This window comes from Peromyscus maniculatus, chromosome 12 (assembly GCF_049852395.1).
Source record: "Peromyscus maniculatus bairdii isolate BWxNUB_F1_BW_parent chromosome 12, HU_Pman_BW_mat_3.1, whole genome shotgun sequence".
Classification (NCBI taxonomy): domain Eukaryota; kingdom Metazoa; phylum Chordata; class Mammalia; order Rodentia; family Cricetidae; genus Peromyscus; species Peromyscus maniculatus.
In genome coordinates this window covers 42,635,967-42,649,873 of record NC_134863.1, presented here as the reverse complement: position 1 = coordinate 42,649,873, position 13,907 = coordinate 42,635,967, and the positions used below count along the sequence as shown (strand labels likewise).

At 39.5% G+C, this 13,907-nt stretch overlaps 1 protein-coding gene across 7 annotated transcripts in view; it reads right to left on the bottom strand.

Moving 5' to 3' along the window:
• Cblb (Cbl proto-oncogene B) overlaps positions 1–13,907 on the bottom strand; it is a 186,031-nt gene that overhangs the window by 95,722 nt on the left and 76,402 nt on the right. For all 7 annotated transcript variants that reach the window (XM_006989990.4, XM_006989988.4, XM_042259418.2 and 4 more), the window contains exon 4: positions 3,848–3,994. In XM_006989990.4, coding sequence (XP_006990052.1) covers positions 3,848–3,994 — 147 coding nt within the window. The remainder of the gene's footprint in view (positions 1–3,847; positions 3,995–13,907) is intronic.

Here is a 13,907-nt window from a genome sequence, read left to right as displayed (position 1 = left end):
AAGTGTAAAGTCACTGGTTAGATTAAATGAAATCGTCTTCACTTATCATTACTATAAAGGAAAAATGACAAGAATTCTTTAAGATGAGAACCAAGTAAACATGAGTTATTTGGAGCATGATGAAGAGAAAGGATTCAGTCCACGGGAAGTTACACTATTCATACACTTTTCATGAATTCAAAAGACACAGGGAAGTACAGAACAACAGCCAACAGAGAGACTGTGGAGATGCTTTCTTGAATAATCTCGCAAAGGCGTTGCTCATTTTATAACTCCAGTTTTATTCCTGTATCAGTTCTGGATGCACCTTGGAACTGTATACAAGGTCCAGCCTTTCTAAGTCAGTCGACTCAGTGGGCAGGGGGAGGACTGGGGAGCAGGGACAGCAACGTTAGACTCAGAGGGTGGAGGGAGGACTGGGGAGCAGGGACAGCACTGTTAGACTCAGAGGGTGGAGGGAGGACTGGGGAGCAGGGACAGCAACGTTAGACTCAGAGGGAGGACTGGGGAGCAGGGACAGCACTGTTAGACTCAGAGGGAGGACTGGGGAGCAGGGACAGCACTGTTAGACTCAGAGGGAGGACTGGGGAGCAGGGACAGCACTGTTAGACTCAGAGGGCGGAGGGAGTACTGGGGAGCAGGGACAGCAGCACCGTTAGACTCAGAGGGTGGAGGGAGGACTGGGGAGCAGGGACAGCACCGTTAGACTCAGAGGGTGGAGGGAGGACTGGGGAGCAGGGACAGCACCGTTAGACTCAGAGGGTGGAGGGAGGACTGGGGAGCAGGGACAGCAGCACCGTTAGACTCAGAGGGTGGAGGGAGGACTGGGGAGCAGGGACAGCAGCACCGTTAGACTCAGAGGGTGGAGGGAGCACTGGGGAGCAGGGACAGCACCATTAGACTCAGGGTGGAGGGAGCACTGGGGAGCAGGGACAGCACTGTTAGACTCAGGGCTGAGGGAGGGCAGTGGGAGGGTTGGGGAGGGAGGCATTTGGCCTGCAGCTTAAGTGATCTCCTGACAGAACAGTTTTACACCATAGCAGCCCCTTGATGTCTGTGGCTATGCAGAGGAAACCCAAGGCGTCTAAAATTCATAATTCACCGTAATGTGTGGTGTCAGCAAAGTAAACACGATTCTTAAACTATGGGCAGAGTTGTCATTTCTGAGGAACCTTCTAAGAAAGCATTTTATAACAAAGCAGAACCTTCAGCTTTCAAAATGAATTTCCGTGAACAACTTGTGCTATACATTTTCAGAAGCCGTGAGAGAAACGTTATTTTGAAAGTCACCATGTGTGCCCTGGGCTCGCAGTGTTAATACAGGAGCTGCAAATGCTGGCGTTCTTCCGGAATGTGCCTCTCCGCTTTGCGGCACTCATACATATTCCATGAGGACACTCTCCGCTTCGGTAGTTCACATTAGTAGGTGAGGATGAAACTACTAATCCCTCACTGGAAAATGGATATAGAAATGTTCATACTACTGGAATAGAATGGTATTTTCTCCTTTCATTTCAAAAGTCCATTTTAATAGAGGAAGTGAAAATGGGATTTAACATTTGTTTGAAGCCAAACCAGGACGGTGGCACACATCTATGATCCTGGCCCATGGAAGGCAGCCTACGGAGGACCTGAAGTTTCAGGCGAGTCTAAACTACATGGTAAGACCCTTTTCAAACAGCAAACAAAATGTATTTTTTGGAACCAAAATGTTGTATGACTGCTAAGATTACTGCTCTATGTAAGTATATTCTAGTCATGGTAGAAGCTCCCTAAACATTTCATGATAAAGGAAAAGACAAAGATTAAACCAATGTTACAATCACCCATCTGAGAGCACGGAGAAGCTCAAAGCATAGCCCAAACTTTACATGTCTAACTTCACAATTTATGTAACAGACAGATACATCTACCCAGTTTTTAAAAACTCATGAATGTAGAAGCCATCAGTCTTCCTTCCTACTGGGCAGTATGTTTCTGACATCACGAGCATCTGAAAATGCTCTTTTTAAAGGAAATCTTAGGAAGTCACCGAAGAGGCCACTTGCCCTGTTGTTCACTTCTGAGGGATGCTCCACAAAGTTTTTAAAGTTTTATATAAATTTATATAAATTATGATGAATTCATACATTCAATCCCGAACATTACCCTGCTCGTGGACATTTGTATCTGAGGAAGACGTGTTTATGAGAAACATCTTCCCTGGTCTTCACTTGGCAGTTCTGTGATGACACTTGCAACATGGCTTCTGTTTACACATAATGGGCTTTTGTGAACATACACAGAAAGGGGAGCTGGGTGAAACAGGGAGTTTCCTGCACCTCATTATCAAAAATCTTTTCTAAGCTTAACATACACCTCCTCTAGGAAGAAGTCTACAGTTGTTTTTATTTTGTTTGTTTGTTTTTTTCCTCTTTGAGAGCCCACCACCTAGCTCCCAAATAAATATACAGAGATTTATTCTTACTTATGAATGCCCAGCATTAGCTTGGCTTGTTTCTAACCAGCTTTCTAACTTAAATTATTCCATTTATCTTTAACTGTGTTTTGCCTCTGGGCGTTTTACCTTTCTTTATTTTATATATATATATATATATATATATATATATCTTTTTTTCTTCTTACTCCATGGCTGGCTGTGTAGCTGTGTGGTTGACCCCTGGAGTCTTCCTCTCCTTCTCCTTTTATCACTCTTCCCTCCTTTTCCTGGATTCCTCCTCCTATTTATTCTGTCTGCCAGCCCTGCCTTTTTCTCTCTCCTGCCTAGCTATTGAACGTTCAGCTCTTTATTAGACCAATCAGGTGTTTTAGGCAGGCAAAGGAACACAGCTTCACACAGTTAAATAAATGCAACATAAAAGAATGCAATACAACTTTGCATCATTAAACAAATATTCTACAGCACAAAATAAATGTAACACATCTTAAATTAATATTCCACAACAGAAGTCCCTCTTTTTTTTTTGCATGTATATGGTGTGCGTGTGCGTGTGTGTGTGTGTGTGTGTGTGTGTGTGTGTGTGTGTACACATGTGTGTACACGTTTGTATCTATTGATGCATGTGTGTGTATTCATACACAAAGAGGCCTGAGGTCAACACTGTATGTCTTTCTAAGTCACTCTCTACCTTATATGTGATGCAGGGTCTCTCACATTACCTCAGGCTTAACAACTCAGTTAGTCTAGCCTGTCCACTTGCTTCAGGAATCCTAGCTCCATGTTCAGCATGCTGGTGTTACAGATGGGCTGCTATGCCCATCAATAGTTATGTGGATACTGGGAATTCAGACTGTGATTTCCTGCCAACACAGCAAATACTTGCCCCTGTGCTAACTCCACACTCCCTTTTATGCTTTTCAAAGTAAATATTCCCCTGTACCATATATATATATATATATATATATATATATATATATATATATATTAGATGAGCATTAAATGATAAGAAATTAAACACATGAATTGTTTTATATGTCTCTGCTTCTCAGAGCTAACTGACTCAGTAAGTTCTTTCAGAATACATAATTCTGTCTAATCTGACATTTACTCTAACAACAAACATTATATGTTCCATTTTAATACATTTATTGACTACAACAGGAACAATTACCATTCTAAACACCTATCAAGGTTTGGGGGACATGGCTCAGTGGTAAAACACTTCAGAAGCATGTACAAGTTCCTGGCTCAAATCTTCGGCATTGAAGGAAAAAGGGGGAAAAAATCAAACCTTATCAAAAATACTAAATACTATCTCTATATACTCAAGACAAAAAATATGATAACATAGAAAACTAGGTCATTCTAGAAAGATAAACCCATACTACAACTATAATTTCTACTTACTTGTCTCCAAAAAACTTCCTCCAGAATTCAGCAGCATCTGCTTTTGTGATCCGGAAGTTATCTCCCTGGAACTGGCCATTGGGAAAGATTGCTTTAATTTCTGCCAGCATGTGACTGAAGATAAGGGACAATTTTGTGAGATTCCGTCTGTACAAGAGAAAAAAATAAAGAGAGGTAAATACATGCATGCAACCTTTATTGGAAATCTATATTAAACCAAGTAAATTCTGTATATATCAAGCTAAGTCTTAGTGGACAGTCATGCATGCACCTAAAAATAGGTTGATCTCAACCTGAGAATCCATCTAAAACAATGTTCTCTCCACACTTACATTCCTAACAGGTTTTTATTTTATCCTTTATCCATGTACTTATTTAACGGAAACATGAGCAAGAAAAATTACATAATTTCACTCATTACGCTCACAGTTTAAATTGAAAAATAAACTCATGGAAAGCATAATCAAATATAAGTGCTAAACACAAATGACAGGGTTCTATTTCCACCTGGAAATGTCAGGGGAAATTTGCCATTAGAGGGGAGACCAAGGAGATGTGTAATTGCATGCACACAAAATGTCCCGAGGTAGAGAGAAGAGGCTAGGAAGGAGAGGAGAGGGCACTGAAAGCCTCAGGGGCAAAGGTTTCCAGAGTATAGATGTCACTCTGGGTCACTGGAGCACAGGAGAGGGAAAGAAGATGTGACAGGAGGAGAGGACATTTATTTGTGCTTGACATGAAGAGAGAGCTAAATCAATGAGGCAAAGTTTCTGAGTTCACTGGCCTCTTGCACCTACAGATGAGCTGTCCTTAGGAAAGGTTGGAAACAAACATTTCTAGACTTTCCTGGGCCATTCTAACATGTTTCCCTCATGACAACGACTCTATGTGAAGGGGAGCCAATGTGGGCTGAATGACATGTCTCAAAAGGACAAAGTGATAACAGGAGGAGAAAGGATGGGAAGGCAGAGAGTAAATGCAGGGATTCTCCATCCTAACTCCCATGCTTTGGGGGATTCCAAAGTCATTTCAAATGTGTTCTATAGGGCGAAATAGCACTATCCCTACAATCGCTCTTATTTCTTAAGTCTATGACATAAACTCCATTAAACGGCCCTGGACTGCCACTGCTGGATAGCGGAGAAGCAACTGAAACACAAAATGCTAAGAAAACTTATTTGAAACTAAGTTTTAAATGGACTTGACATTTTTTTGAACTCACAATCACCAGCCAGAACTCAACCAACCAACCCCCCCACCACACACACAAATGTAAAACTTCTATTTTGAGGCTTAAATCATTTTTTGTTCATACGTGTGTTGGGGGCTGGGGTACGGGCAACTGACTCAAGAAAAAACACTTGAAATATAGAGAACCATTCAACTTGCAATATGTAAAACCTTGCATTTCAGCAATATCTTTGCCACTAAAAACCATGCTTCTCTCTCTGCCCATTTTTTTCTACTGAAGGTGTCTGTACTTTGGGACAACAGGAAAACAAACACACACCAAACAATGACAACAAACAACATGCTTAGGAGAGATAGTGTAATAGGAGTACTTTGCTTCCTAAAACACTTTTAAAGACACATAAGGTGAACAGAGAAAAGAGTGCCGATACTCGATAAATGGCAGGGTAAAAACAAAGAGGAAACAATAGAGTATAAATTGTGTTGTCATAATATCTTTATCTTCAAGCAAAGTGCCAAATAGTCTCAGAACATACGTCATCTATGAAATTTCATTTCTAAGGAGTCAGAAGTTAGCAATCTGCAGATTCACTATCCCTGTCCACAACTCTTCATTTTCTGAAATACATCCGCACTGGTGCTCAACACAACCTGATCCAAGCGCGAATCTGGGACTCAGCTGAATCTCTAAGACTGACCTGGCTGCCTTATGCCTGCCCATCCATCCAGATTACAATGACAGCGGGTGTTAAGACATGCATTCTAGGAGATGAAAAGCAAACTGTTCTGCTCAATAAGAGCAACAAAGTGTGCTCAACCTCAATTGTAAAAGACCTTCAAGATCTATGCTTAGAGAAAACATAAAGTCACTTTAGAAAACCTGCAATGAATTAAGTCCTATTATTAGGTGAGAGGGTTAGTTTTCCACCAAACTTCCAATTGACACATAAGAAAGAAAAAAGAAAAATGAATATGGTTATAATTAAGATAAACCAACTGTTCCTTATTTTCTAAAATGCTTGCCTCCATCCCCTTGTGCCTTTGTTCTTTAATCATATCCAAATGTTTCTAATTCTCCCTTGCTAGGTATAAGTCTGGAGCATAAAGTCAGTGATGACTAGTCTTGGATATTTGAGCCACATGAGATGAAAGAGGGCCGAGTGAATTAACGTGTTCATTGGTTACTTAAGACACTCAACTTTCAAACAGAAACATCAACATTTTAGGATTTATAATCCAGAGGCTCTAACAGTCACCAGTACATACATAAATAACCATTCCTTATTCCTTTATGTGTATAGTTCCAATCTTTTTACAACCTGCAAATGGTCACGAAATTTCATCAGACTTGTTTTAGATGACCTGAGATAATGAAAAAAAAAATGTATTTGACCTGTCTTTTGTTTTTGGGGGGTTTTGTTTTGTGTTTTGTTTGTTTGTTTGTTTTTCAAGACGGGATTTCTCCATGTAGTTTTGGTGCCTGTCCTGGATCTCGCTCTGTAGACCAGGGTGGCCTCAGAACTCACAGAGATCCACCTGGCTCTGCCTCCCAAGTGCTGGGATTAAAGGCGTGCGCCACCACCGTCCAGTGACCTGACTGTTATTTTTTTAAAGAAACTCCAACTCATGTTGTTAAAAGTATTTGGAGTCATTAGTCTCATGTTATCTTAATTTTCATATAGTCCAGAATCTAGAATTTTATTATATTTACACACACACACACACACACACACACACACACACACACACCACAAATATGTAAATGACCATTCTGGGAACTCACTGCCAAAAACACTGATTTGTGAAGGTTATAATTCAAAAAGTTTAATTAAATCTTCTATTACCATTTAAATTTATTGTCATAGTAATCAGGCTATGGCATTCCTGTATTTTTCTACATAGTATAGGCTTTATGTAATTCCCCACCACACTCTGTATTATAGTCACCCAGCTTTTAACAACACCCTACCTTCAAATAACATATAAAAGTACATTTATTTCTAAACATCTAAATACAGGGGAAGAAAGAAAGCATCACTGAGCATGTTCTCTGAAGCTGAGATATTTGTTCCTATCATACAATCATTCAATTCCATACTGAGACAGCTTTTCCTAAAGTGACCTGACTTGCCACCATATGATCAGAAATGATGATTAATTAACAGAGGGTTTCTTGATTACTAATTACTAGTCAACTAAAACTCTCCTGCCTCACCACAACTTAAAAAAAAAAAATCTGTTCACAAAGACTTTAACAATGTTACAAATATAATTGTAACTTCATTTACAAGGAATTTTGTATTATGAATTCTTTCATTTACAAGAAAAAGTTCTCAATACTATTTACCCTCCATTAACCATCACAACTTGAGCCATTTTTTCATTTGTTTTGTGGGGAGCTTTGTTTATAAAGGATTGTTTCAGAGTAAAGGTATTTTGAAATACCAGCCAGTCAGAAAGTAGATATCAGTACTGAACAGAACTGCTGAAGATGTCCACAGTGCAGGAGACTGAAAAGGAGGGAAGGAGAGTGAACTTAAACAAGCAAACAGGAGAAGAAAAGTAAAGGCAGCTTTACCGCTGTTTGAAAACTGTGTGCAATGCATCCCTAATATCAAGGCCACCACCTAAGCTGCAGGACACCTCTCTGTCCTAGGTTCAGTTCTCTTTCAACGGTGAGAATCAAGCTCTCTGGACCCCAAGGAAGGTTGTGGAATGTGCAATAAAAACATACAGCTGAATCAGAATGAATAAATTACTTCAATTGATGGCATTTCACTGTTCATGAGTGAGACCAAGTAGTTTAGATGGCTCTAGCCAACATCATAGAGGACAAAGAATAAATATAGTTTGATATCGAGACACATAAGGCTACTATTAGTGAGCTTTGGCACAAAAAGACACAAAGAGAACATTACAATACAGCCTATCAGGGGTGGTGGTACACCTTCATCATGGCCATTATGACTTGATGAATTAATGTTGAAATGGATTAATAACATCAATTTTTCATTGGCGGCACCCACTAAACATGAGAGATGCACAAAGCATATAATCTTGTGAGATTGCACGTTGCTGGTTTGCTCCATCGGAGAAATAGCTGTCATAAATCAGGCAGGAAATAAAAAGCCCAAATTAGTCAAAAACTTTAAAAGACATTTAATTAGTGGATCCAAACTTCATGAGAATATGCTGCTTTGGGGAGAAGAAACGGAGGATCATACTTTATCAAAAACTATTAATAATTCAGTCCTCACATTTAAAAGCTGGAGCATATGTTTCTAAGTCTTGACAAGGTGAAACAAAGCTACCATAAACCAAAAGCAGCACTTAAAGCATGTAAACAGAGGCAGTTCAAGAGAAACTCAGGTCCAGTTAAGGAGCAATTTCTACTGCATTTGCAACATAGTGCCTCCAGGACAGGCTTAGAGATGCTCCACACTCTTGTTGACCTTGGGGACCCTCATTCCTAAGGGAGCAGGGAGACTTGGCTGATGTCAGCGCTGCCTTTCACTTTTCCTGCCTGAGAACAGTCAATTATTAAGAAGACGCCCGCCAGTCTTAAATCAAACTGATTATCACTCACCCCCTCTGTCCAAATACTAAAAGCTGTCAAGACCTCTAAGGGGACCGACAAAGATGCTTCTTTTTTTCAGTCCGCTACCAGGGTAGATGTGAAACTTGGTTCTAGTCACAGTGTCGGAAAAAAAAAAAAAAAGCAAAAGAGCCCACTACTCAAGAATTAGTGTTTACTTCAAGCCCCAAGACAAGTGAGGAGTGTGCCCAGAAACAACTTAGACCAGAACAAAGACTTTAGGACCCTCTTTAACCTGCCTACATCAACAGCTTCCTGGAAACTGATCTGATGGTTAATGTGGGAAGCAGAAGAGAACCAGCAAGAGGGGGAAGAGGATACAGACAGGGGGAATGAAAACTAAGTGTAATGATGAGTAGGAAAATGCTACAATAAATTTCATTGTTTTGTATGCTAATTAAAATATTAACAAGTTAAATATGAAAATTTATTTGAAACTTTAAAAAGAAATTAATAACTAAGTAACCCAGAAGACTGCTAAAACAAAAGCCAAACTCTAATTCCTAGACTAAAGCAGAGATGCACACTGGGCATCCTTTGATCTCTACACAGCATTCTCTTCCACCTGCAATATACCAGTTTCCATTAAGGTAAAGGTTATCAAAGTAAGAATTCTGCTCATGAGGAAAACAGATGGATCAATAACAAGTGGCTACCAATGGACACTTTATGACCATCCTACTTTAAAACACTCAAAAGTGAAAGTATGTTACTATGCTCAAAACTAATATCCTTAGGGGAGTTTCCAAAAGATATCCGAATACATACAGTTTAGTCATTCATATACGCTACATTTGAGAGTTTGGCTCTGCAGTCTATTATAATCATGTTCACATCTTACTCTGCTGCTAAAGTCTTAAGTTACTAAGCCTTTTGGAATCAGTTTCCTCATTCTGGAATGTTACATAATGGAGTGCCCCATCGAGGTTTTTGGTTTGTTTTGTTACTTTTTTTTGGATTAAGTGATGTATGGAGCAAAGGATCAAGTAGGCATAAGTATGAGAAGGTACAATCAATAATCAATTATAATGTCTCAAGTAGCTTTTCTTCCACTTTTACTACATCATCTATGCAACTGATAGCCATGGACTATAGCGCATACTTTAGGAAGATCATAGTACTCAATCCATACTCAGGAACAATTGGCAAGCGGTTGACACACACATTCATTCAATCATTTCCTCTACAGATCTTTGTGAATATCTAACACATGCCAGGTTTGGCCTATGAACTGAGGACACAGAGAACAGATCACTACACTTAAAAGGGATCAGAGACCTCCAAAGATTAAAAAACTACAGTAAAAATAAAGAGAGCTAGACCCAGAAGCCCTGTGAGAGCAATCACCTGAGAGAGGAATTTCAGATTCCCAGGGTGACAGTTCTGAAGAGAAGGCTGCCTGGAATGAGCAGGTCCAGGAGGAAGGTGGATTAGGTTGGGTGTGAGGGCTCTGAGGTTCAACAGGGTTGTTTTCCAGGGCTTTGAAAAGTTCTAGGATTAGGTAATCACTGTCCACAAAAAGAAGGACTATAATAAACTGTACCTTACAAATTCCATAAAGCTCCTAAAAGTTTCTTTCATGCTGGCCATTTTAGCTTTGCATTAATGCCAAAGCAGGATTAACAACTTATCTTTGCTGATTTCTACAAATGGTTTTCTCTGGAAATTTTCCATGAAAATCTACTAAAGCAATCGCTCCTACTTTTATCTGGTTTAAAGGCTTAAAAAAAATCTACCTCAATAACATAAATAACCCTTCTTTTCCTTAGTATTGGGCCTCTTTTGGTGAAACCTTGCCTGTGACAGAATCCTTTTGTAATAAATCTTTAAAATGTAGACCAGACTATTAATTATTGCAAGAAAAATAAGGGGAACACACAACTTTCATTCCCTTAAGATACAAGATAAAGTACAGTGAAAGGTCTATATACTAAGTGGAAAGTTGTGACTATGAATAGAAATGATCAGAACACGGATTATTCCTTTGGTTTATTTTTGAAGAGAAAGAAACATTAGGAATTCAAGTACATGCTCATGACCTGAGGTAATGTGGCAGTGAGTTTCATAAAAAAAAAAAAAAAAAAAAAAAAATTGACTGCAGAAGAATGGCAGTGAAAATAGTTAGAAAGTAGAGAGGTCAGACTAGCGAGTTGGCTGGGCAGGTAAAGATGCTTCCTTCCCACCCTGAGAGCCTAAACTTAATCCCCTACTCCCTCATGGCAGAAGAAGAAACTCAATTCCCATAAGTTATCCATTAACCCCTAAAAACACGGCCTGTGTGTGCACACTAGCATGCACACACACAAAATAAAAAAGAAATAAAGATTTTAAGAAGAGAGATCTTTGGTATTTACAACCCACAATAACCTACCATTAAAAAATACAAAAAAAAAAAAAAACCTCCAGTGTAGTAGCTATCTGAATAATGCCCATTTATTTTATAATCCACTTTCATTTTAAATACATAAAAAGTAGGACATAGTTGGGTTCTTCACAAGCCCTATCACAAACACATCAAAAAAACAAAGAACAAACAAACAAACAAAAATCACTTAGTTTCTTTTTCCTTGAAACACTCTTGAGTCCACCAGTTTTCCTGATTTATTATTTAAGTCACTTGGCCCTGTGAAGGATGGTTTTCATTTTGTTTTGACTCAAGTAAAGATACTCTACAGTTCTTCAGCCTTTTAAAAATATCTGCTGAACGTAGGGCCAGCTACCTTTCTGTCTATCTCTTGATGCTTTGCTTGAGTTTGCCCCAAGTCATCCAGCAAGGCCCTTTGTATTCCCTGACACCATATTCATAGGACTCACTCTGCTGGCTCAGCCACACCAGGCTTGTATCACAATCATGGGCAAGTCATCTTCTCCTGAACCTTTCTTGCAGTGTTCAACTGGCTGGTAAATGTGCTATCATTTTGCCTTCCCCCAAATGATGTTCCCCGAAGGGTAATGAAGGTCACTTTATATGCATATTGCAGTGGATTTTAATCACATCATACGTTTGTGTTGGTGAAGAAGTTTTATACTTGTAACAGCTTCATACACATATTAAAAATCCCATAAATATTTGACTATGAAGAGATCATAAAATATTTAAAAATTATGAGAAAAGATTTCCTACCACCTAAACAGTGCCAAAGACCAAATAGAACAAAGTAATATTCTATGTATTTGTCTGTGTGTCTCTGTTTATCTGTCTGTCTCTCTCTTTTTCTTTCCATACACACAGAGAAAGACAGACACTCAGCAATTCATTTTAGAAACACTGCACACTAAGGCAACATGCTTCCAAATCTTGGTAAAAATGATTTTCAAAATTATCAAAAACTACCTTAATAACAGAATAATATAGATCTTAAATCTAGAATCTGAATCAGAAAAAAAAAAACCCACAAAATTAAGCTCTGTGACCTCAGAGATCTTTTCTTTTCATGATTTTTCATTATGTTTCCTTTCTTCATGAATGAAAGGACAGATGTCAGCAAGTCAATGGAAATCATTGTTGCCTCTCTGCCACGCAGTCTGCAGTGACAGAAACGACTGGAACACATCGGCCCTGCTTCCTGAGGAAGCATCCAAAGTTCCCCATCTTACTAACTGCTCCTCACAACCTTCTTCCCATTTGCGAATCTGCAAAATTTCCTTAGAGATCCTGCTGCCTCATTTCCACACTGTTCCCCTGGAAAGGAGCACAGGAACAAAGACAAACGACACACAGAAGTGGAAAGCCCAGCTCATCTCCGTGCTGACACCGCAACACTGAACCATGGAAAGATATCATGAGCTTCACACCATCTCCCTAGTACTATACCACGGCAGGCCTATTCATGGTAGGCACAATCTGGTATGCGTGTCACATCCTAAAATTGGGGGACAATGGGATGAAAGGAAAGTGTGAGATGATGAAAGCCAAATAAATATTAGTGTGCCCAGCACAACCATATCATTAGACCTCAAGATCCACCCACAGCATCACATTAGCGATAATGTATAAACAGTGAACACAAAGGACAGAAGACAATATTGGCAGTGGTGATCTCTGAGGAGCAGATTCACCTGAGATGTCTGCCTACTTCTTTATATTCTTTAATTTTTTGCAAGGAACAAAATCATTAATGAAACCCTTTTCTATTTTTTTTTTTTCAGACAAGGGTGAAATGTGCTTGTAGAAGAATGAACAGATTCCCAGACCAACGCATGTCTCATCATCTGAAGAGCCCCACTGGCAACACCTGCTTTGGTTTTCCTCTCAAAAGGTTTGGTGTGACACTCACCACACTCTGGGGACACGAGTTGACAAACTCCTACAAAGGGCTGTGCTCACCTCTCCCCTCTAAAGTTTTCACAAACCCCACAGGTATATTTTTTCTAAATCCTTACCTCCAACGAAGGGTTCTTACAGTCATACTCTTAAAATAAAAAGCACAAAATATAATGGATAAACACTAGAGCCCACAGCTAAAAACTGCTCAAGATAGAATGGGTCCTTAAATCTCTTTGATAACTTTATCTCCTGGTTTTATAACAGGCTCTAAAAAGTTCAACTCAAAACACTCTTTGCAACTTTGGAGAAAGTGCTTGACTTTTGCAAAGTTTGGCAAATTAGTACATTACACTCCACTGTGACATACATTAACAAAAAGGATGTAGCTACATGAAACCACTGATCACAGTTCTTCCATTTACAAAATGTAGAATATGATAACAGCTCAAGAGGTGTTATCACAGAGAAATGCTGTGAGGATATGCTGTTCAGTTATTCTTCTTCCAGGGGAAAAATAAAAGGGTAAAGATGTCTCGGGAAAACAGCTACCATAACCTATCAGCCCTTAGGCATGAAGCTCCTCTGGACAACAGACACACTTTTCTAAACATGGGGGACACTGAATGGTATGACCAATCCTTGAATATGTGGAATCTATATCTCAAGCAACACGGCCAGTTAAAGAAATGGCAGTCTATAATGGGGTATACACAGAGTAAATAGTATACACAGCACAGTGGTGGGAGCTGTGTGTTCTAGATATGAGTCCTCGGTGGAACATCTCTCATCCAAAACATCTGTGAGATGAGGTGGTTGGAAGACATATTCAAAGGCTCCACGGCACACACTGGGATGGCTAACAGTTTACTGTGGTGAACAGGGGGCGACTAGACAACAATGCACTGGAGAGCCCCATGTCACAGGCAAATTCGTGGATGCACTTTACAAACCGCTGCCAAAGTGAAAGTATGATGCTCTACCATGATTTCAACTTACAGCCTCTCCCC